This window comes from Pyrgilauda ruficollis, unplaced genomic scaffold (assembly GCF_017590135.1).
Source record: "Pyrgilauda ruficollis isolate IOZ18807 unplaced genomic scaffold, ASM1759013v1 scaffold4, whole genome shotgun sequence".
NCBI lineage: Eukaryota > Metazoa > Chordata > Aves > Passeriformes > Passeridae > Pyrgilauda > Pyrgilauda ruficollis.
Window position 1 is genome coordinate 12701666 of NW_024525489.1, and position 23102 is coordinate 12724767.

At 43.5% G+C, this 23102-nt stretch overlaps 1 protein-coding gene across 1 annotated transcript; it reads left to right on the top strand.

Moving 5' to 3' along the window:
• Positions 1–750: 750 nt before the first annotated feature.
• On the top strand, positions 751–23013 carry MRPS18A (mitochondrial ribosomal protein S18A). Its single transcript, XM_041476988.1, has 6 exons — positions 751–894; positions 1064–1095; positions 4585–4689; positions 12601–12724; positions 13513–13579; positions 22213–23013. Exons 1-6 carry the CDS (start codon positions 795–797, stop codon positions 22355–22357), a joined length of 573 nt encoding a protein of 190 aa, XP_041332922.1. The 5' UTR covers positions 751–794; the 3' UTR covers positions 22358–23013.
• Positions 23014–23102: the final 89 nt, after the last annotated feature.

The window sequence follows — 23102 nt, forward strand, 5'->3', positions numbered from 1 at the left end:
CCACTTCTGGGCCCCTCCCTGCAAGAAGGACATTGAGGTGCTGGAGCCTGGCCAGAGAAGGGGCTGGTGAAGGGTCTGGAGCACTAGCCCTGTAAGGAGTGGCTGAGGGAGCTGAGGGTGTTTTTAGGCTGGAGAAGAGGAGGCTCAGGGATGACTTTATCGCTCTCTACAACTCCCAGAAGGTCGCAGCCAGGCGGGGATCGGCCTCTTCCCCCCGGCCACCAGTGCCAGGACAAGAGGACACAACCTCAGGCTGCGCAGGGGAGATTCAGATTGGACAGCTGGAGGAATTCCTCTACAGAAAGGATGATTGGACATTGGAATGTGCTACCCGGGGAGGTGGTGGAGTCACCATCCCTGGAGGTGTACAAGGAAAGACTGGATGCGGCACTCCCAGTGTCTAGCTCCCATGGTGGCGTTCAGGCATGGGTTGGACTCGATGACCTCAGAGGTCTTTTCCAACCTAGCTGAATCCCTGATGCTGTGATCCCAAGCTGATACGACCGCCAGAAAATCCAAGCCCCCAAACAAAAAAACCCAACCAAACAAACAAAGGAAAAAAATAAAAGAAAAACAGGAAAATCCAAGCCCACAATAAACTTAAAAGAAACAAACGAAAACAATGAGGAGGACCACACCACCGACAACACGCCGGGTATGGCAAAAGACTCCTCCTCCCGGCCCCGGCTCTGCCCCTCGGGCGGCGGGGCGGGCGGGACGTGCCCCGAAATGGCGGCGGCAGCGCCGCCCCCCGCCGGCGGAAGCGGCGTGACGGCAGCGCCGGCCGCGGCAAGATGGCGGCGCCCAGCCTGCTGCGCGGGGGCCTGCGGCGGATCTTCTCCGGGCTGCTGGGGAGCGGCTGGGCCGCGCCCCCGGCCCGAGCCCTCCGCCAGGGTGAGTCCGCAGGGGGCTCTGCACGGCCCCGCGCCCCGTTGCCTCGCCGCTGTCCTTGGGAGATGGTTGCGGTCACTGTAATTTGTCCTCTCCTCCCGCCCCCCAAGTGCTACTTCTTTCATGCTGCATGGGTCTCATTGTGGCTTCCCGTCTCTTTTTTCCTTTGCAGTCGTGGAGGTGACTGAAGGCAACACGACCACAGTAAGTCCCTGAGCTTCTTTTGCTTGGTAGCTGCTTCTGCCATGGCTTCTCCTTCCTTCAGCCGTGTGTGTGTCCGTGCCCTACCCAACGAGTAAAGGAAAAAAGGGAACGCTTTTCTGCTTGAAAGACCTCTCAGGGTGTGAATGCAGAGCCAGGGTAGGGATTTGCTGCGAGTGCAGGTAGGCAGTGGAGGGTTTGGCTGCTGAAGGAGACAGGATCATCACTCTGTTGCTGGTGACAGATGCCTCCAGTGAGAGCCACTCGTGAGCGCCAAACCCCTCGCTGCAGCCCGGCTAAAGTCGGAATCCCTGACCAGAGGCATTCAGGATCTAAAACACTAGAGGCCATTCTTCAGATGGTTTTGTTTCCTAAACTGGTGCTATTTGGCATCGTCTTGAGTGTGGACAGGCACTAGGGAGGATTGCCAGTGGCTTTGTGACTTCATCCTGCGCTGGCAGTGCAATGTGGCATTGCAGGACGTGTCTGTACCGCCTACATGCCACACACACCATGCCTTTGATCTGCCTTCTGTTTGTTATCCGCAGTGTGTGCCATGCTGACTTCAGGTGGTACAAAGCTTCTATCTTCTAACACACACGGTAAAAAAAAAAAAAAGTGAAAGGGGTGTTTTCAAAGGAAGACCTTAAATACTAAATGAAAACTGCTCCTGAAAATGAAACAGAAGGTCTGAAGTAACTGGTAAAGAAGAGCATCTTCTTATCTACAGTTTAAGGCTGGAAGGAAAAAATTAAAGTAGTAGAATTAAAACTTTGCATAGTTAGCACCATCTGATGTGTTACACTTTTATCAAGAGAATTGTCATTCTTTAGAAGCACTGAAATTACTGAAGGGGAAAGGAGATTGCATTGTTCTGCTCACATTGCATATGACAGTAGCACTATATGCCTTGTCTGGGAAGAGATAACACAGATACTTTGATATATATATATATATATAAAAGATGAGGAGAGTTAAGGAGGAATTTGGGAATAGCTAGAAGAGAGTGCACTTAAATGTTAATCTATATGTACTAAATAATAAGAAAGGGATGGACTATTTTGCTTATTAATGAAACAGAAAAAAACCTGCTTGTTTATGCCTTTGAAATTCTTAAGTAAAAAAACCTGCTTGTTTATGCCTTTGAAATTCTTAAGTATTTTTGTCAGAAATATTTTTTGTTGAAACTTTGTTGTATTTGTGGTAGCAGACATTGTCATGTCTGAAACCTGCATGGAGCAGATAAGTTACTCTATTTGATATTACATATCTAAAATATATGGCACTTAGCCAGATGTTATAAGACTGTCAACAAAAAATAAGTTTAAGGTGTGATGGAAAGTATCTATTTCTTGCCTTCAAGTACTAAATACTAATCTTTGCCCAGAAACCTGAAGGGAAGAACTTGCATGTGTGACCTGAGGTTGTTTTAACCAAAACAAGAGGGGAGTGTGCACACCAGCAAAACACACTCAGTGGATTGCTGTATTTTGCACTCAATCATTTTCAAAGGGGATGTAAATTATATTCTCAAAAGTCCAAAACATTAACTGAGGCTTGAAGTAGAAAAAGTAAGCATTAAATTAGCAGAGCCCTTTATGAAAGTAACTCTTCCTGGTGATCTGGATATATTTGCTGTAATATCCTAGCATCAGTCTGGAATCCATCAGTGCCCCTAGATGAGGAAAATGTTGTCAAAAATGGTGTAAATTGACAAACCAAAGGGCTGATATGTTTCTCAGTGTATCCATTGGTCACTCCATTTATCCTGCCAATTCTACATCAGTCTTCCCTGAATCCATATTTCCCTGCTCATTTTCTGTGTCCTTGTTTTTAATCAGTATTGAAAGAAGTGTTTGATGTGAACCAGTTAATAAATACAGAGAAATACAGATTTCATCAGCATTCTGAGAATGTAGAACCCCTACACTCCCTTTTAGAAGTTTAATGGAAAAATAGCAACTGGACGGATTAACACTATAGAAGTCCTCAGCAATTGGGAAGTAAATGCCAAAACTTGTACACTGAAATTTATCTCAAGAAAAATTGATATTGATGTAGCATTCTGAATCTTTATTTATTTCCAAGATGGAATTACAGTTATAGTGCAGGCTGAAGCCAGACTGGCAAGAATCAAGACTAAATACACGGGCTTCCCTGAAAATAACTTTATTGATTAATAGAAAATTAGATACTGGCCTACATCTTATATTCATAGTTAAGTATGTGTTTTTGTAAAATTGGCTGTTGTACTTGTGGGGGGAGGAATCTTACTTAAAAATTGACAATTCTGTGTGAGGTACTGAGATGTTTAAACTACAAGTAACTTACCTGTTTCTGTTTTATCATCAGAAATGCAGAAATCTGGCATATGATACAGTTCTTTGAGTTCAGCTGGATGCCATTTTTCAGTGTACACTTACAGGAAAGGTCATGCTTTTCTCTTCCCAGGTTTGCAGGCACAGAACCTGATGTTTTCTTTAAAGTAATCTTGCATTCCACCCAGGTTTTCTTTTCAAACTCTGGTGCTTGCACTCTTTGAGACTGACAGCTGGTGTTCATAATTGGCTTTTAATCTTAATTTCACCAGAGGAAACTCGAAAATATCTTGGAGAGAAAAATAGCTTAGTTTTATTGTCTCTCCATTTAGGTGCAATTTGAGATAGCTCTTGTTTCCATTAGTAAGTTCTCAAAAAAGAAAAAGAAAGACAAGTGCACATGCAGATAGACTTTGTATTTCTAACACATTTATGATTAGGAAACAAATTTGTCAAGTTCTTCCTTTACATACTTCGTACATCTCTTTGCATGTTATTTGTGGGAAAATTTGAGTATTAGATGCCACCACTTTATAGTGATGTACAAAATATAATTTTAAAATCTTGTAGAAGAATTGTTCAGAGAATTAAATGGAATAAAATATTGGTATTATAAAATAAATCTACAACCCCCACAGACATTTCCTGACTATCCTTTCTTAAATTTAAATTTTGCTCAGAGTTTTCCCTGCTGGTGATTTATAATCCAGCAAGCCCCTATATATTTTCAGCTATAACATGCATCTGCTATTCTGTGACATTCTCATATTCCCAGAAAAAAAAGTTATTTTAAAGCTTTTGGCTAAAGGGCCTCTACACTTTCAAGGCATGGTGGTTCAAAATAGTACTACAGTCAGTGGAACTCAGGTGAAGATGAGAAACACACACTGACTGTCAGCTAGTTTACGTTTAGGAAAACATACACAAGAATTTGCCAAAGGGTTTTCTATGCCCTCTGAATTTTTCCTTCTCCCCATAGTCTGTGGCATAAGCATATCAAAGAGCTTGTTATATCTCTCTAAAAGTAAGTTGAATGATGCAGGTACTGTTCCCCTTACATCCTCACAGAACTGGTCAATGTACTGTAGACTCGATGAAAAATAACCTTGAGTCACAGGTGCAGGTAGAGCTGCAAGCTGTGCCTGATCATTACATACTCTGAATTGTTTCCTAGATTGAAGGGAGAATTATAGAGGAAGCTGAAGCACCACCTCCTCCAAACCCCTCTGGCCAGTGTCCCATCTGTCGCTGGAACCTGAAGCATAAGTATGATTATGTGGTAAGTTTAATGAGGGGGTTCCCCCACCCCTCATCACTAGAAAAGTATTGCTCTCAGATCTACATGCCCCACAAACTGCCCCTCTTGTTTTTTCCTGGGTGTAATAAAGATGCTTAACTCCAGCTCTGCTTCTCTTGGATGCAGCAAGATCCTCCTACACAGTAATTGTTTGCCTTGGCTGATGGTGTTCCTGGGAAAAAGGATGAGCTTGTATCAAAGAGGAGATTTGGAATTACTCGTGTGGCCATCTGATCTGAAAAGGCTGTATAGCTCTTCTGTGCCCAGCTGCCTTTCACCATTGCACTTCCCAGAGAATCAAAAGTGGAATGTAGCATTTAGTCAGTGGATACAGGCCTAGCTCCAGAGAGGCCGGAAGACTTGATTAGGTCACTTACATGACTTAAGCACTACAGTTTCTTATTTGTCATTGTTCACTAAGTTAGTAACTGTTTCATACAGCTTTTAAAACTCTTCATGAGCATGAAGGAGCATACATTTTTACTTACCTGCAAGAGGAAAAACAGGTTCTATTCAAGCATTTTGTAGGAAATGCTAATGAGAAGTTTATTAACTAATGAGAGGATAACTAACAACACTAAACTTAGAATATGGGAAGGAAATCTTGTAGTGCTTTAAAATAAAAGCACAACAGTCACGAACACTTCAGAATAAGAAGCATGATATAGCAGATGCTGAATGTAACTTTACAAGAGGTCACTCAAACACAGAGTTTACAAAAGGACTAAGTTCCCGCCTTGCATGCTCAAAACCCATCACTGGAATTAGAAAACAAGGAAGGCAGACAGGAACATGCTGTTACTAAGATAAGGCAACAGAAAACTCAGAATAAGCTAATGTCAATAGGATTAGAGATGGGGGATACAAATACATTGGAGAAAAAGAAATGTTTGAGAAAGTCCATTACTGAGAGGAAAAGGGGACTGAAAGCCACTTCGGTTGCAAAATGACTGTGCTGCTTGTGTGTAGTCCTAGTGCACACATGCAAAGGAAAAGTTATGTTTTAGTATCTGTATATTGATGGCAATCAGCAAATGTAAAAAACAGGAAAAAACAAATACAGAAATAACTTAAGCATTAGGTAATTGAATTAGGTACAGACCAGCAGGCCTGTATTGCATGTTGCCTCAAGGTCTTGAAGGAATTAGCTAACAAATACATTACTTCACTCACAGGATTTTTTTAAAGCATAAAAAAATTCCTAGGGAATCACCAAATGGTTTGAAAACTGCAAGTGACATACTAAGTAGATAAGAGAGGAAGGAGAGTGATGCTGATGATTGCTGATTGGTAAGTAAATCGTTGCAAATTCCAAACGAAAGGTGTCAGCTAGGAGTAAAAGCAAATAACCTGTTGGATAGGACTGATTAAGACTCCTGAATTATGAAGAATATGGCAATAGTACCAGACAAAATACTTTTAATTACTCCAGACAGGTGAAGCAACAGATGTGAGGTGTAATTGAAATATGTTTAGTGTCTTTCAAAGCCTGTGTTGCAGAAATGGAGGCATTTAGAATCTCCTATTGTCAGTGATTCTTACTCAGGCTGGGTGCAATATTAAACAATGAAATAAGTTGGGGGCAGGGGAGTATTTAGTGTTTCCTGCCTTGGTTTCTCAACAGTGTGGGAAACCTGGATATACAGTGAGTTTGAAGATCGTAATAAATTGAGTGAAATGAAAAATACCATTAAGCTAAGCTACGAAACTGGATCATGTCTGTTTTGTGTTGCCCATGTTCAAATGTAGAGATTACTTGTAATTCTTTTTCATGGTTGCTGAATTGTGTAGTGATCAAAAACAACTTATTACTTACTCTGGAAAATACTTTTTTAAGGTTCATATCATTTTATGTGACTTAAAAATGCAAGAAGTAAACAGCATCATTAAACTCAGTAATTCTAGGGATTTACAGAAAGCATTCCATGAGTCACACATTAACAGCCCTTGAGAAACTATAAAGTGATGTTCAGGGATGAAATAATTTATAGCAGTGGATTACATCTTGGAAATTTGTATGTAGACTTACATAGATTCAGTTCCTACTGCCATGTGTGGTAGAAGACTCCACTGAGTATCTGGAGAGATAATGCCATCAAGAACCAAAGAAATTTTGACAGTGTGATTCTGTAGAGTCTGAGTTCCAGGATTAGAAATTGGTCACACCAGACAGTGTGAAACATGAATTTTACATGTGTTTGTAGGGTGAACTAAGTTATGAGTTTTCTTCCACACTTCACTTTGATTATTAGATCCTGATTTCTACTGTGCATTAAAGCAGGCAAGAGAAAACTAAATGTGAAGAGAGATTCTGCAGCCAGTCTTGAGAATCATTGCTAAGATAATTTCTAAGAAATCGTGGTGCTGAGAGACAATCTATGAGTATGTCCATCTCAGCTGTCACACAGATTTTGAATGGACGTGCATCTAGTGTGTATATATCCAGTGCTCCTCCTGGACAAAGAGCTAAAGAGAGCACTGTGAACTGGTATTTTGAAATAGCAGACGTTTCTTACCTCATATTTAGAAGCATCCCTCTGTGGGGCTGATTAGAACTAGGAGAAATTTGAATTGTGGAGTAGACCACTTCTCTACTTGTCCCTTATGTTTTTGAATGCTTTGTACTAGTTGCATATTTTCAGGATTTTCAAATGTTAAAATCTCCCTTTTCTGCATTAAAGTGAATAAAAAGGTGAATAAAGATCTTCCTTTTCTGCACTGAAGTACTCTGCTATTTTATTCTCTGCTGCAGCTGTGGTGAGCAACAGAATCTTGAGATGCTTAAGTAGTGAAGTGCAGGCATTTAACTCTGTGGGCAATTAAACAGTGCGACATTTTTGTCAATGATGGTTAATTGTCCTAAATGTCTGTAAATTGAGAGCAGCTATTTTTGTTAAAGATATAGCCTAGTTCATACAGCATAAACTATAAGATGAGCTTGGTGAGAGATTGGAATAGATGGTGGTTCCTTTGAGATTGATAAGCTGAGATCAGTCTGTTGCACAGAAAGGAAAGTGTGAGCTTTTTTGCTTGGGACGCTTGTAATTGGACTGAATGAGGCACTATGAAAAGGGAAGTGTTGAATTAGCCCCTGAGGGAGTTGAGTAATATGACCTCACAGGGCTTTCCTTTTGTCATGTGCAGCTAGCACAGTCTAAAGTAGTGGCATAATGAGTTACTCTGGCTGTCAGAGAACTGGGGGACCTGTGTCTCCTAAGTCATTAATCAATTGAACAGGCATTGTGAGCACTAGCAGGTCATGATTCCAACCTGCCTCAGCTGTGGTGTAAAGGGCTGCAGTTGTCTTTCCCAGTTCAGTCCTGATCCTCTGCTGTGGCTCAGGGTAACAGAGCTTAATATATAAATTCCCACAGTTTGTGGTCTGCATGTGTCTGTCTGTCCAGTGAAACTGAGATCTCAGTTGATTTTTTTTCGTATCCATCAGAGATAAAAAAATTACTTTGGTTATTGTACGGATGCAACTGGATTGAAACCTGCAATTCTTTTACAAAATGCGTGGAGAATGATGTACAGCTCCCAGGAGTGAGGGAGAAAGGAAAAACTAGACTCTTGTATAACTGGAAATAATGACTGGCAGACCTGTCTGATACAGCCCAGTAGTAATTTGGCTGCACAGATAGAACTGTTCTTGTGGTAAATGAAAGTTTTAATGAATCACATGTCAGTCAAGGATCCTGCTTTTCCAAAGCAGGTGAAATGAAATGCAGGTGCCTCTGCATTTTGGTTACCTTCTATTCACAAGAATACATGGTACATAGTGCCCCATCTAGCAAGTTTGTCCAGCCCTTTTAGAAGTGGAGGCTAAACTTGTTTTTCGTTTCCCCCCCCTTATCCACTTCAAACATCATTAGTTTGAGTAGGCAGTAAATATGTCATCTTGCTTTGGCAACAGTTAGGGGAAATCGAACTGCAGGCTTTGCCTATTAGCCCTAGATTAATTCAGTCCAAGTTGTTTTCATCAAATGCTGCAGATTACAGGGGTGGGAATCTGGGTCCAGCCTCAAGGGAGCTGTCCAGTGATTAAAACAAATCAGTGGTTACAGGCTTGGCTGTCCACTAGCACAAAATGTGAATTTCATGGAACATGACGGCACCATGAGAACTTGCCAGACATATTTTTTAATTTGACCGCTCCATGTACTTGTTCACTTCCCTCCACAGCTGCCCTGTGAAGTTGGCTGTACCTGTCTCCTTTGTCCCAGTGGTAAGATACATCTGTGTGAATACTCTGGGAGAGGCACCTGGCCTGTTAACTGTGGGGAATCTTCAGAAATGGACAAACCTTTGGTCAAGTGTGCAGCATTTTAAGCCAAGCAGCGTGACTGTGATTTGGAGCTGTAGCAGCTGGGACATGGCTGATGATTTCAGTCAAGAAATGACTGCCACACCAGGGTGTTGGTCAATTGGTGACACTGTTGGTCAGAGATGATAACAGAGAACAGATTCTCTTGATTTTTTTTTTTTTCCCACAGGGAGGAAAAAAAATATTATCTCCATTCGCTTCCCACCACCCCCTTTGCATGGAAACACTTGATAACAAGCCTGTGACTCCATGAGGTGTGGTGGTAATATGAGAAATCACTTGGACCACACACACACACCCTTCACAAGTGTGGCCTACTTAGGCTTTCATGGCTGCAAAGACTGAAACTGCCTCAAATTTGCCATCATCTCCCTTCTTCCTCTTCTCCACAGAGTAATGTGGAAGGCTAGCAGCATAGTCTTACAAGTTTTTCTCTTTTTAGGCACTTGGAGCTGCACAATCCTTTTTCACTTAGGGAAGTGTTATGTGCTAAATGGCAGCTAGCACTGTTGCTGATTTGAAGATCCAGACAGCTAAAGAAGAGGGAAAAGGGGGATGGAGTCCTGCTCTGGTTTTCTGAATCCAATCCAGTGTATTTTAGGAGTAGTCAAAAGTCAGTGCCCTTGGACATTTTGGTTGGCCTCCCTCCAGTTTCTACAGTGCAGCTGGCACCATGTGATGGATGCCTTGGTTACTGTTCTCCTTGGCAGGGCCATGTTTAGCTGGGCTCAGGGATACTTTGCTTCCCTTTAACCATGGATGGCCTCCCAGGAGCCCACTGCCGGTTGCTCAGCTGGGCTTTTCTTGTTCTTGGATACAGCATCGTTATGTAGGGTGCCTGATAAGTAGTTTTGTACCAATGAGGTATTATAGTCAGTGTCTAAATGTCAGTGGGCCTATGTGACATGCCACGTTTTCAAAGGAGCTGGATCTGAAAATCAGTCTGAATGTGTTCACTGTAGACAAGTGGATGCAGAAAGCAAGCCAATTATAGGAAGAGGGAAACTGCGTGTCATGATGCTATTAGTGAGGATGGTACTGAAGGGGGGTGGGAAGGACAAAAACAAACCACAAAACCCCCAAACAAATGAAAACCCTCAACATTTTGTCTCTAACACTTGTAACCAGCATTTTGTCCCAGGTGACTGGAATCCATTTTTAAAAAGGGTGGAAAGGAAGAACCTGAGAGCTACTGACCTATCAGCCTCACCTCTGTGCCTAGGAAGATCATGGAACATCCCCCTAGAAGCTGTGCTAAGGCACATGGGTGACAAGAAGATTTGATACAGCCAACAAGGTTTCACCAAGGGCAAGTCCTGCCTGACCAACCCAGTGGCCTTTGGTGATGGAGTGACTCCATCAGTGAACAAGGGAAGGGCAACTGAAGCCCTTTATCTGGACTTCTCTAAAGCCTTTGACATGTAAAGCCCACATTATCATTCTTTCTAAATTAGGGGGAGATAGAGTCAATGGCTGGGCTGTTAGATGCATAAGGCATTGGTTGGTAGTCACATCCAGAGAGTAGTGGTCAACTGCTCAAAGTCTGATAGATGTCAGTGACAAGTGGTGTACCTCAGGGGTCCTTACTGGGACCAGTTCTATTTAGTACCTCCATTAATGACTTAGACAAAGGGATTTGAGTGCACCTTCGTCAGGTTTGCAGATGTCACAACTGAGGGGTGGGATGCCATCCAGAGGAACCTGGGCAAGTTCAAGAAGTGGGCCTGTGGGAATTTCATGCAGTTTAACAAGAACATGTGCAAAGTGCTGCACCTGGGTCAGCACAGCGCCCGGTATTGAGACAGGTGGGGAATAAACAGATGGAGAGCAGCCCTGGGAATGACTTGAGGGTGCTGGTGGATGAGAGGCTGGACATGACCCAGCGATGTGCACTCACAAGCTAGAAACCCAATTCTATCCTGAGCTGCATTGAACAAAGAGTGCCCAGCAGGGCAAGGGAGGGGATGAACTCAATGATCTTTAAGGTCCCTTGCAACCCAAACCTGATTCTACGACAGCATCTGTAAGAATCAGTCATTACCAGAAGGGCGTCCTAAATTCCAGCAGCCCCCTTGACAGCTGAGCTGGTCTTGTGCAGTGGAGTGGGTGAATAATTCCTAGTTAGCTAGATTTCTGAATACTCACTTTATATTCGCTCATGATTATTTGCTTTTGCAAGGCCAGTAAATGAAGGTAAGAATGCTCCAGGGAGCTCTTTGTAGAACAGCAAGGGTGGAGGGTTAGGAGTAGGTCTGTAAATCTGTGAACTGGCAGTCAGGATCACCCAACATGAAAAGCAACAATTACTCTTTGTTCTTGCCTGTTGCCCTGGCTGAGGGGTGCAAAGTTCTGCCATGCCTCATTGGAACTCGCGCTGCCCAGACGCTCGCTGGCTGATCCCCTCAGCCTGTAGGCAGCCTCTGCATGGTCCTGCTGCCTCAGCTAGGAACGTACAACAGCCGTGGAGAAGTAAACTCTCAACCAGCAACAAGGGGAAAAAACAAGTGAGAAGTCTCTGGAGGCCATTTGGGCCAATTTCGCTCATGTCAGGATGTCAAGAATGCCTGCTTATATTGGCCTGAGAGGTATCTTTGCACTGGTGTTGTGTGTGGAAATGGAGAGCATGGATCTGAATCCTGGGCTGTTGTACTGTGTACAGTTAATGGGACACTTGTGCAACAGCTGTTGCTGCTGTGTTTAAAAATTTGTCATTCCAGCCCTGTGATACTATCTGATCCTAGAGATCCCTTTAATTTTGTTTTTATTAAAAAGACTGCTTTACATTTCTAGGGTTTTTAATTATAAAGGTCAACAGCAGTGTAGTCTAAATTGTTCTTGAATCACAGACAAGCCCTCAGCATGCTTCAAGTGCTCCTTTCGTCCACCACGACTTTCACAGCCCACCTAATGCACGCACAGTTGAAGGACTGAGTGCAGCAATTTATCCTAGTAGTCCTTTCTCATCAGAACATATTCTTTTCTTACATAAAGCTTCCTCATGCAACATCTTGGACCATTTCCCTGCCCTCCACCCCTCTGGAGAGACCTGATGGAAGCTCCACCATGGGAAACTAGATAAAAGTTTGAGGAGTAGATGGCAGAGAACAGTCCTGCTCTGAGAGAACAAGGAAGGAGTCAGAGGTGATCTAACATATCCGTGAACTTTAGGACAACAGCTGTGATGGCATTTCAAGTTGTGTAAACAATATCCATCTGTAGGTCTTGTGTAACTCTGAGTACCTAGGACACATTATCTTAGCAAGAATCTTGGAGCAAGTAGTGAAACAGTGAAGGAGCAGGGATTGCAGCTGACATCATGTGTTTATACTAGTGAAGTCAGGGGAAGACTCAAACCATCTGAGTGACCTTACTAAGCTAAACTGGCAGGCAATGACAGCAAGCAAAAGCCACTTGTTGCCAAGCTGCAGACAAAATGCGTAGGGAGGAATAATTGTTTGTTTTACATTGTTTTGAGTTCTGTACGCAATGCAAGGCTCAGCCCAACACCTGCAGTCACAGCAGTGAAGGTAGCTGGGGTGCTGATGGTTTTGCCATTCTCTCTCCCTCAGGATGTCTTGCTGCTGAGTCAGTTTATCCGTTCAGATGGAGGGATGCTGCCACGAAGGGTCACAGGCCTCTGCTTGGAGGAGCACAAGAAGATTGCTGTCTGTGTGCAGATGGCTCACCGTGCAGGTACATAACTCTGCCAGAGATAACCCCTGACTGTAGAATACCTACTGAACCCCTTGAGAGGGGTCTCTTTCCCAGTTGGTGTAGCTCAGTGAGATGTCATTGTCTAGTCATCCAGCAAACTTGTTACGGTCCAAGTGCTGGGACAGGGTGATGGAACAGAGACTACTTGTTCTGCTTTCTCTGTGTCCTGACTTCTGCCTTGACAGCCGACATTTATCCCTGTAAATGAGACAAGTGTTGCAGAAAGATCTAGGAAGTGGCTCAGTCTCCAGTTACTAATGATTAAGCACCTGCTTCTGAAATTACTTGATTTACCTAAGCTTGACCTACCCCATTAGTAATGTGCAGCTCTGCCATCTGCCATGTGATGACTTTTTTACTTTTCCCTGGGAGTGGGACCCAGGTTGACACAGTCAAGAGTATTGTGTTGATCTTTATGCCTGGTACCTGAGTTGTATCCAAGTTAAATGGACTGAAAATTTTAATAGTCAGATTTTCCATCCTGGAGATGGAATCTGATACCAGTGCCCTGTGTCCTCTGTAAAAGCCTCTGTGATGAGCCCAAGTGATAGTGTCTTTGGGGTATATTTCCTCCCTATACCCAGCACAACTTCCCAGCTTCTTAGGCTGGGGTGAAGGTTCAGTAGTGACTGAAGATAAAATACCCTTTCTAATGTACTTGAGCTTTCATTGTGCTGTTGCCTGCCTTATGAGGTGTAATGTGAATTCTGAATGCAATAGAACCAAAGAGACACCAAAGAATATTCTCACATCTTTTTCTGTTTCAGGTTTGTTGCCAAACCACAGGCCTCCACTTCCTGAAGGGCATGTTCCCAAGAAACCCAAGCTGAACAGGTGAATAGTCTTGTCTTTCCACATTTCTCTTATTCAGGAATAAATTGGAAAGGGAAAAGCAGTTGCTTACAACTGGGTGAGAAATGCCTCAGGCAGCAGGGTTCATAAAGAGTACTCAGCATTTTGGAGAAGATCTGTCATGATATTCCCTTGGCAGACTTTTAAGGACAAGTCATATCTCCTATAAACCATTTATTCACACAAGATTAAAACTGCCACACATGTTAGAGTCTGCCTGCCCTCCCTCAGCTGTGCTCACCTCCTCATCACTAATTATCAGTAAGGCAGTCACAGGAGGATGGCACAGATGGAGTCACAGCACCACAAAGTAGCTGAGGTTGGAAGAGGCCTCTGAAGATCATCTAGTCCAAGCTCCCTGCTTAAGCAGCATCACCTGGAGCAGCTTGCTCAGAACTATGTCCAGCCAGGTTTTGAGTATATCCAAGGATAGACCTTCCTCAGATTCTTCAGCTAGTTCCAGAGAACCAGCCTCATACAAGATAGTGTTTCTTACATTCAGACAGAATTTCTTTTTTAATTTGTGCCCACTGCTTCTTGTCCTATCACTGACCACCAGTGACAGGGAAGAGCCTGCCCCTCTCTTCTTTACACCCTCCCTTCAGGAGCTTATGAGCATTGGTAAGACCTCACTGAACCTTCTTTTCTCCAGTCCCTTCTCTCTTAGCCTTTTTAGCCCCCAACAGCAGGAGGGTGCCCAGGCAGTGATAGCAGCAGTGAGGAGGGCAGGCTGAGCAGCCAGCAGGGGCCCATCACAGGCCTGTTACCTTCCGCCCCATCCCAGTTTCCTCCAGTCAGTGATTCGCCCTCTGCCTGCTCTTCCCCCTCCCCATCCTGAATGGCCCCTGGCCTTTGGTGAGCAAAGGGAAAGCCTGCAGTCTCCTCCTGCTCTGTGCTGGGCGCTTGGAGGTGCTAATCCCGTGTTTATAACCTCACACTTTGTTTCCATGGGGATGTCAGAGCATGTACGAACCTCGCATTAGCAAACTGTGGGGTTACCAGAGGCCATGGGGCTGTCGCTGGGAGAGCTTAGACTGCAAGGCTGAGGATGGCTGGAGACTCCTGCATTTCAGGTCTGACTCTACAGTGGAGATTTGAGAGAGGCTCTTGGAAATGCTGGCAGGCTGCATAATGAGTATCAGTGAGGGTCAGATTAGAGGACTCTCATGTTTGATGCAGCCCTGTAGCCATCAGATGCTTCAACTGTAATAACTTCTTCCTTGTGTCTTACAAGTCTTGAGGATTCTTTAGTATCTGTGTCTTATCTGGCAGCTGTGGGGTGGAGCATATTATCTTGTTAGCATTCACATTGCAACCCTGAGTAGCAGGTTGAGACTGGAAATGGCATATGCAGTATCTTGCTGGAATCACACCAGGACTCCAGATCTGATGCCCTGACTCTTACAAATTGTTCTATAGACCTTTAGTAAGAACAAAGAATGAATACCTCCAGATACATTCTGCATGCAAGTAGGTATGCTACACCTCTAAATTAATTAAATTGGAGATTACTGCATTGCTAGCCCCTCCCTACACTACCCTTGTTTTTCTCTTCCCAAAGAGCGAATGTAGCAGGCCCAGTGGAAGCAGTTTAGAAAGAGAGTGCAAAGCTGTTTGCTGACAATTTGGAGTAGCATTGAAGTAGGCAGATTTGGGGTCTAAGTGGAGACAAGAGAATAAGATCAAGAAATGGGATTGAAAGTTTTGGTGGTGGGGCTGACACTATACAAATGAGTCCCAAGAGCTAGGATAAAGTGCAGGAGTACTTCAGGAGTGTTCTCATGGTCCCTCATGATACTGTCTTATCAGCCTGTTGGAAGGGGAGAGCTCTGTGTGTTGGAGCCTTGCAAAATCTTGGCCATTCTGTATGAATTTTGACCATGAGAGCCCCCACCTGTACTTCCCTGGTTGCTCTCCGGAGCAGTGGCTGGCATGGCATAAGGCAGGAGTTACAAATTGCTTCCTTCCTCTAGCCTGAAGTACACCCACGTGCTGAATGACTGAAGTCATTTAGCTGGTACTTATTTTGGGAATGAAGCCAATGCTCTTATCACAAGTTTCCCACATAAATGACTTGTCCAAGCTTACCTTGTCTTTGCCTCTGTACTTGTTTCTAAAGCTTCCTGTAAGTCTGCACTAACTTGGGAAGCACTCAATCTGTGGTGCTGCCAAATGCAAGTGAACTGACAGGGGAGAAAAGGGGTAGAAGTGGGCTTGAACTTTGGAGTCAAACAAGCTGCCTTGTTCAATGCCATCAGAACATGTCTGCATCATCCTCTAAACATGTAATATCAGGGCTTTTCACTTGACTTAGCTTGTTCCTTCATTATGTTTATGTCTGCTGGATTTTTAAGTGCCAGTTCAAGAAGAGATCAACAGGATCTAAAGAGAGCCTGTTGTAGCAGGCAGTGCATTACACAGTTAAGTGATGTATTTTCCAAATCTTTGAGCTTCGTCTCTTTTTGAGATCGCTGTATTGGCTGTTACAGCCATCTTTACCACTCTGCTTAGATGAGAGGTAGTAGTGCCTTTCTGCACTGCTGCTATGGCCCTGGAAATGTCAACAGGAGAAGCTGAGATGCCTCATAATGTGTTTGGGCCCCTTGTTAAAGCTTTTCCAAGACAGAAACACAGGTGATGTAAGCAATCTGATGTCTCTCTTACTCTGAATGGAGAAAGTTTTCACTTTTGTAAAGGAAGGGCTTCTGAGAAATCACTGTGTACTCCAGATACTACCTCACACACTTCTGTGGGAATTTGTAGTGTCTGGGAGCTGCCTGCCATCTTACAGTGAGCTGAAGAATGTTTTGCTCATGGTAGAGCTTTTGACATACTACACCATCAGCTGCTAGAATGACAGGACTAAAGTCCAAGATAGCCTTAGGGACTGATTCCACTCACACTACCTGAGACTGAAGGAGATTCATCACTTCAGTCAGTTGGGACTCAGAGCCCAGTGCCTCTGCCATGATACAGACCTGAGCATTGAATTACTGCATGTGGACTTGGAGCAGCAACTCTGACCTGGCTGAAGTCTGGCAGATTACTTCATTTGGATGAGCAATCCCTTTCATTTTTTTCCTGTCTTGCAAAGTTCTGGTTGGTGCTCCCTGTGGCCAGGCTTCTTCTGAGACTGTGTCAGTATTTTTGAGAGCAGCTTCATTTGTTGCCAAAAGAGGGATAAATGAGCCTGATGAAAAACTGATGTGTCCCTTAGACAATGTACAGGCCAGCTACATAGGCGGAACTCTACAGCTCCTGGGCAAATGTACTAAGGAAGTATATAAAGAGCTGAGGAGCTGCATTAATGTATACTTTTGAAAGCACTAAAAAAAAAAAAAAAAGCTGTTCCTCAGCTATATTTTTACTGCAATTGTGGCTGTCTTGGCCAGAATGTTTGGCCCATGTCACTGTCACCCTGATTAAAGTGAGCCTGCTTCAAATCCAGAGAGTCTGGCATGCACTGGCTAGCACCTAGCTAAGATTAAAAGGTATCATGCCACCATATGGAACTATCAGCAAACTGCCTTGTTTTAACAAGGGTCAGGGGTGCTGACATGCCATTGATTTAGTGTTGTGAAGTGTGGATTTATCATGCAGAACCCCTCTGCCTCTGAAGAAGGTGCTCTTCTGGTGCTTATTCAATGATGTTTTCCAAAAAGCAGAATTCCTGCTCTGTTTTCTGAACTGGTTGTACTATCTCAATTGTACGAACTTTGGACATTCCCTTCTACATGCCCCAGATTTCTCTGCAAAGAGATAAGGATTTCCCTGATCTGCACTGGGTCATTTGGCAGCTGGCCTTCCTCTACCCACTCCATCTTCTTATCCTGTTTCCACTACTGGAATTCAAGAAGAGCAGAATGCTTTGAGAATATCTGCAAATATCTGCAAATATGCTTTGAGAATATCTGCAAATCTGACCTGCAAATCCTGCCTTGTACTTGGTTATGCAGCTGTCTACTATAGTATGAAACATTCATCCGTGATGTCATGTAACACAGAGGAGGAGATTGGGAACTGCAGAAGAAGGCATAAGGTGAAAGTGAAATACTAAACTTTGTGGTCAGTTAAGCTGAGGGTGGTAGGAGATATATAAGAACACCTTGTGGTCAGGATTCAACTGGGGAGCATTCCTAATCTCCCTCTTCTATCCCCTGCAGTTGGGACACTGTCCAGGTGAGACTTGCCATGATATTTCTCATTTCTTGAAATTCAATTCTTTGCCTTTTTGCTTTCTGCCTGATTTGTTTTTGACAGTGATAGCTCATGAATGTTACCACTTAACTGCTTTACTAGCTATGGTTCTTTTGAAGAAATGGCTGTGGGAGTAACCCACATCATCCATGAACTCTTGAGTCTCATGTCCTCACCTTCTCTTACGTATCATTTGCCTGCAGAAGTTGGACATTGAAAACAAATGAAGCTTACCCTGTCAATGCAGAATTACTCCCTGCAGTTCATTTTCCTCATGTTTGGCCCAGTCTGGGGCTTTCACTCTTTCCAGGGGATCATTCCACAAGCAAATTTGTCATGCAGCCAAGGATTGTTCCCTCATCCTCAGCCTGTATTCTCCCTTTCAAAACTTTCTGCTGTTATTTCTGCATTTGTTCATGCTCTAGCCTGGCATGTTCCAGTTAAATGCTGCAGCAACAAAATATTTTCATTAGCCTGTGAGGCTGAGGAAGTTCTAAGTGATTTCACCAGTACTGTGTAGGTTGACAGACTGTTCCCATACTCCAGAGTCATGTATATGCAGGCCACCACACACCAGAACCATTTGGGAAACAGTCAAGCTCAGCTGTAGGTCGAACATCTTCCTTTTAGTAATGGAAACCTGAAGAGCTCAGCAGTTTACAGCATTGAAGTTTTTGCATGGAAAATGTGGACTAGCAGTCCACAGAACAGTCCCTAAATTCAAGCCAGCATCTAGATGCTCTTTTAATATGAATATAGCACTCATGTTCTTCTGGCAGTTCCAAAGTATTGGTTAAAACACAACACTGTGAAGTTGTTCCCTATCCAAAAGGACTAGGGGATATCACAGGTTCTCTGACTCTGGGGTCTGTCAGCAAGAGGTGCTGTAAGATTATGGAGTACCTGATTTTGAGTGCTCAGCTGCCACTCCATTTCCAGCTTCCTACTGGAAGAGCATAACTTGGCACAGATAGTATCCACCTCCATCACCTGAATTGGAGGACTTGTTCTGTGTTAAGGAAGAGGCAGGCTCCCTACAAATTCCTCATGAATTACAGAGTTCTCAGGCTCTGTGGACATCTCTCATCCCTGGGAGCAGAATCTGGTTTCTCTGCTATCAGCATTTCACTCCAGCAGCATGTGGTTCCTCCCATCTGCATGGGAACTGTGTTGTGCATAGCACAACTGTGTATTCAAAAGCAAAGAGCCAGAGGGGCTGCAGGTGAGCAAAGCCAAGAGGTGTCATGGGAAGGGATGTGGCAGGGAGGAGGCAGTCTCGCCAGCACTTTGATCGAGTGCTTCCTGCAGTCTGGAGCCCTCTGCCTTCTGCTCTTAATCCAAACAAAAGCCATATTGAAAAAATTCAGTGAGGGTTCAGAAGTTCAGACTTGAATTGTACCAGCATGGCCTTTGCTTGAGCTGTGTATGTGGTTTTCCCATTTCCCTTACCCTGCACATGAAAGCCTTGTGCCTACTCTTAGGTCTAAAGTGGCAGCCTCCAAGTGGGAAGGCCTGCCCACTGAACAGAATCCATGAAAACAGACTTCCACATGCTATAGAGATTTTAGGCTATTACTATGACTGCAGGTGAATTAACCACAGTTGTTTCCATCCTGATTGTATCTTGCCATTTCCCATCAAGGAAATCCCACCAGGGTTCTTATCACGGTTCTTTTGCATAAATTACTCATTTGTGCACTTGGAGTCTAGGAATTCTTGTTCTTGCTCAGGACCCTGTCGTAGTAAAGGGGGCAAGCAGAGCCCTGAGGTGAGTCATGATTCCCAAGACTGGCAGTTATGCCCCCTTTGCCTAGAGTGGGAGCTCTGCACACTGAAGTGTACTGCGGACCAGCCACATTTCTTCTCCACCTGAAGAGTCTGTCTTGACAACCTCCAGCTACTTCCGAAAATTCAAACACTCTGCCAGTGTATGTTTGTAGGTGATCATAAAAACTCCCCAAGACAAATCTTATTGGATACAATGAAAAGTAGGGGCACTTGGTGAGAAAAGGTGTACCCTATCTTACACGGATGGCAGAGTTTGTAGGAAAGTCCTGTGTGCTGAGCTTTGAAGCTCTCCTCTCTGAGTTTTGTGGATTGTTTTTACTCACAGAAAAAAAACCCAAATCTGTGAAATCAGTAGGAAATGGAGTTAGTCAAAGGGGAGAAGGAACTTTGTAGACTGACTGCTCCCAGGCATCAGGCTTTTGCACTGCTGAATCAAAGGAAAAAAAAAAAAAAAAAAAAAAAAAAAAAAAGAGGCAACAAACAAAATAGGACAAGTTTGAGTTTGGGACAAAGCAAGTATTAAAAGCCCTAAAAGCAAATGTGCTCCAGGAAGGGAAAGCGTCCAAATGTCTGTTTCAGCTAACAATGAAAAGCCCCAGCCTGCAGTCCCCAAAGGAAGCCAAAAGCCTGGACCAGAGGGCTGGATTAGACCTGCTCAAAAGAGAAATAACAAAAGCTTTAAAATCAGGCCATTACTAAATCCTCCTTCCTATGCAGAATTGGGGTGTGCACTTCCAGCCCCCACACAGAAACAGAGGGATTTCTTAAAAAGCCACTGTGTGTCTAAACCTGCATACAGCATTGATGTGTATCTCACATTCACACATTCACTACTCTCCCAGTGAGATCATTTATTATCATAGGAGCACTTTCCCGTAATCGTGTGGACACGTGACCAGAATTGCACTTGGCACATTGATGCATTAAAACAATTTGGGATTTTTTCCCTCCTTTTCTGTAAGTGTAGTCTTGCAATACCAAAATTTATGCTACAGCACCCCCCTTGCAGCAAGGGGAATATGAAAAGGAGGAGGACCTAGCCCATGTGCTCATCTAATACCTCTACAGCTTCTCCCAAAGGAGCTGCCTTGCCATTGTCCTTTGCCAGATTCCAAAGTGGGGACCTGCGCTTGGTCTCTGAACTCCCCTTGCATGTGAAATTAGAGACAGGAATGTCTCTCCTACTTCCTGTCCCGATGCTGTTATGTAAGGGATTCCACTAATGCACTAGCATAGGACTGCAGGTCAGAAGGGATGAGTTTAATGCACGTATAGGAAAACAAGTGGCTGGATCTTGCTGTGTCATCATCCAGATCCCTTCTGCTGGTGCTTCTAGGTGTTTTGACTGTCATAAACTCCTCAAAACAAAGCATTTTGAAAGTGGCTTGATTTCAAAGGCAGAAAGCTCCACATGTGATTCATTTTTCAGTTTGTGCTCTTAGGGAGTACTGAGGAAGAAAAGTGCTAAATGGCTGCTGTTCTACAGTCTGTAGCTGCCTGGCATAGCAGGCTTTCTTTGTAGTTCTCAGGAATGTGCCAAATGCCTTCAAACACGTCCCTGTCCAAAGTTCTTAATATCTCAAATTTGCACAATGCAAATAAAAGGTAACAAAGCTTTTTGTGGGGAGGATGGGTGAGTGAGGTTACATTAAGACCATGGGATTACTCAACAGAGGCGTGCAAACATCGCTGGACAAAGTTTATCAGTCTGTTCCAAATTCTAATTTGTTGGAGCATTGTTTGTGCAGATTATGCTAAGGTTTTACTTTGGATCTTTATTGTCTGAAAAGACTCCTCTTTCTCTAAGGACCTCTATTCCCCTCTCTACTGGTAGCAAAAGATTTAAAGCCTAACAAAACTCCAGGCCACCCAGCCACAGGGTAAGATTTCCAGTAACTGATTCTGGATCTGAAATCCCCTGCCTGTTTGCAAAGCCAAGTCTAAAACTTCAAATGGCAAAAAGCAGAGGATATTTGCCAGACACTGCTCTTCACAGAGATTTGTAGCTGTGATGATAATTCCATTTTAATACCTCTTACACTGTAGGTGCTGACTTCCTGCACTAGCAAGCTGCAGTAATACTGTACAGAGAACACTGGAGCAAATATGGACGTAAAAATACAAGATGAGGCCAGAAACCCAGTGCATGCAGAAGTAATAACTAATTATCCCCCCCAAAGTAAATTTATTCATTTTTAGAAGCTTTCTCACAGAATTTAGCCTTTGTAATTAGTTTACCTTATTGAGACCAGCTGTTGAAATAACACTTCCCCTAGAGGCTAGATGCATTCAGTCTTGGACTTAGTTGCAATGAAGGGATTTGGCACTCCAATTTAGCTGCAGGTGGACAACTTGCCAGGAGCCTGGAGACTACACCTGATTTGTTTTGTGAAACTGGAAGTCAAGCAGGTGCCAGTGGGTTCAGTAGAGAGATGAGCTTAGAAATTCCAAAACAAACAAAAATTCCTTTCCAGTGGTCCCTTCTGAATTGAGGGATCTTCTCATGGTTATTCCTTTCATAAAGAGGCATATTAAGGAGGCAAAGGCTATAGTGCCTTGCTTCTGCTTTAGCTGGAACATTTTCTCAGTGATCAGTCTCAAACTGAAATGTGTTTTTGTTGTTTTGACAGGTACCTGACCCGCTGGCCCGTCAGATCTGCAAAGCCCATTTGGAAGAGGGGCCCTAAGTGGTGCAAAAAGCCCTTTCCAGTCGGACACCCTTTGCTGAAGGATAATATCAAATATACACAAAAGCCTCTCTGTTTAAACCACTAGTGGCCAGAACTAGCATAGTCAGTAAGCACATGTTGTCCACTGTTCTGCTGGGGTTTTTTTTTTCAAGTTTGTCAATATCTGAAATTTTCTTATTCCAGCATTGCCTTCAGTACTCTATATTGTGTCCAGTTGTGATCTTTTTCTCTAGGAGAATACAAGAGCCATCAAAGCAAAGTTCAGTGTGCAGGATGATTTGATGAAAGGGTCAAAGACTTCTACTTCAAAGCCAGAAAGGATCTGTAGGCTTTTGTTTCTTTATGTTCCACAAACTGGTTTGGAAAAGGATGTTTCCTTCTCTTCCTAGCAGTGAGTGGTGTGTCCCCATTAATCTGTGTTTCAACTCAGATTTGCCTCATTTGGGCTTTTGTACCTGTGACACAGATGGAAGAAAACTTTCTCTGCAGCACTGTATTTTTTCAGCAGTAACAGATATTGTTACTGACTACTGAAATTATTTTTTTTATTATTATAATCTGTACTATCCATAATTTTCAGCAGAACACCTGTGGCAGTGGCAAACAGGTGTGTGTCTTACATGTCCCCTTAAGAATTCCTGGCTTGTTCTTCACTCCTGAATCTGGCAAATACACAGTGTTGACATCCTTGATGACTGCCTGGTTTTTGTCCCCCGGCAAATAAATTTTTCATAAATCTTCCATGTCAGTGATATGGTTGCTTCCTGGGATAGTTTGGAACTGATTATCTATCCTGTAACTAAAAGGTGGCACCATTTCTCTCCCTGTGT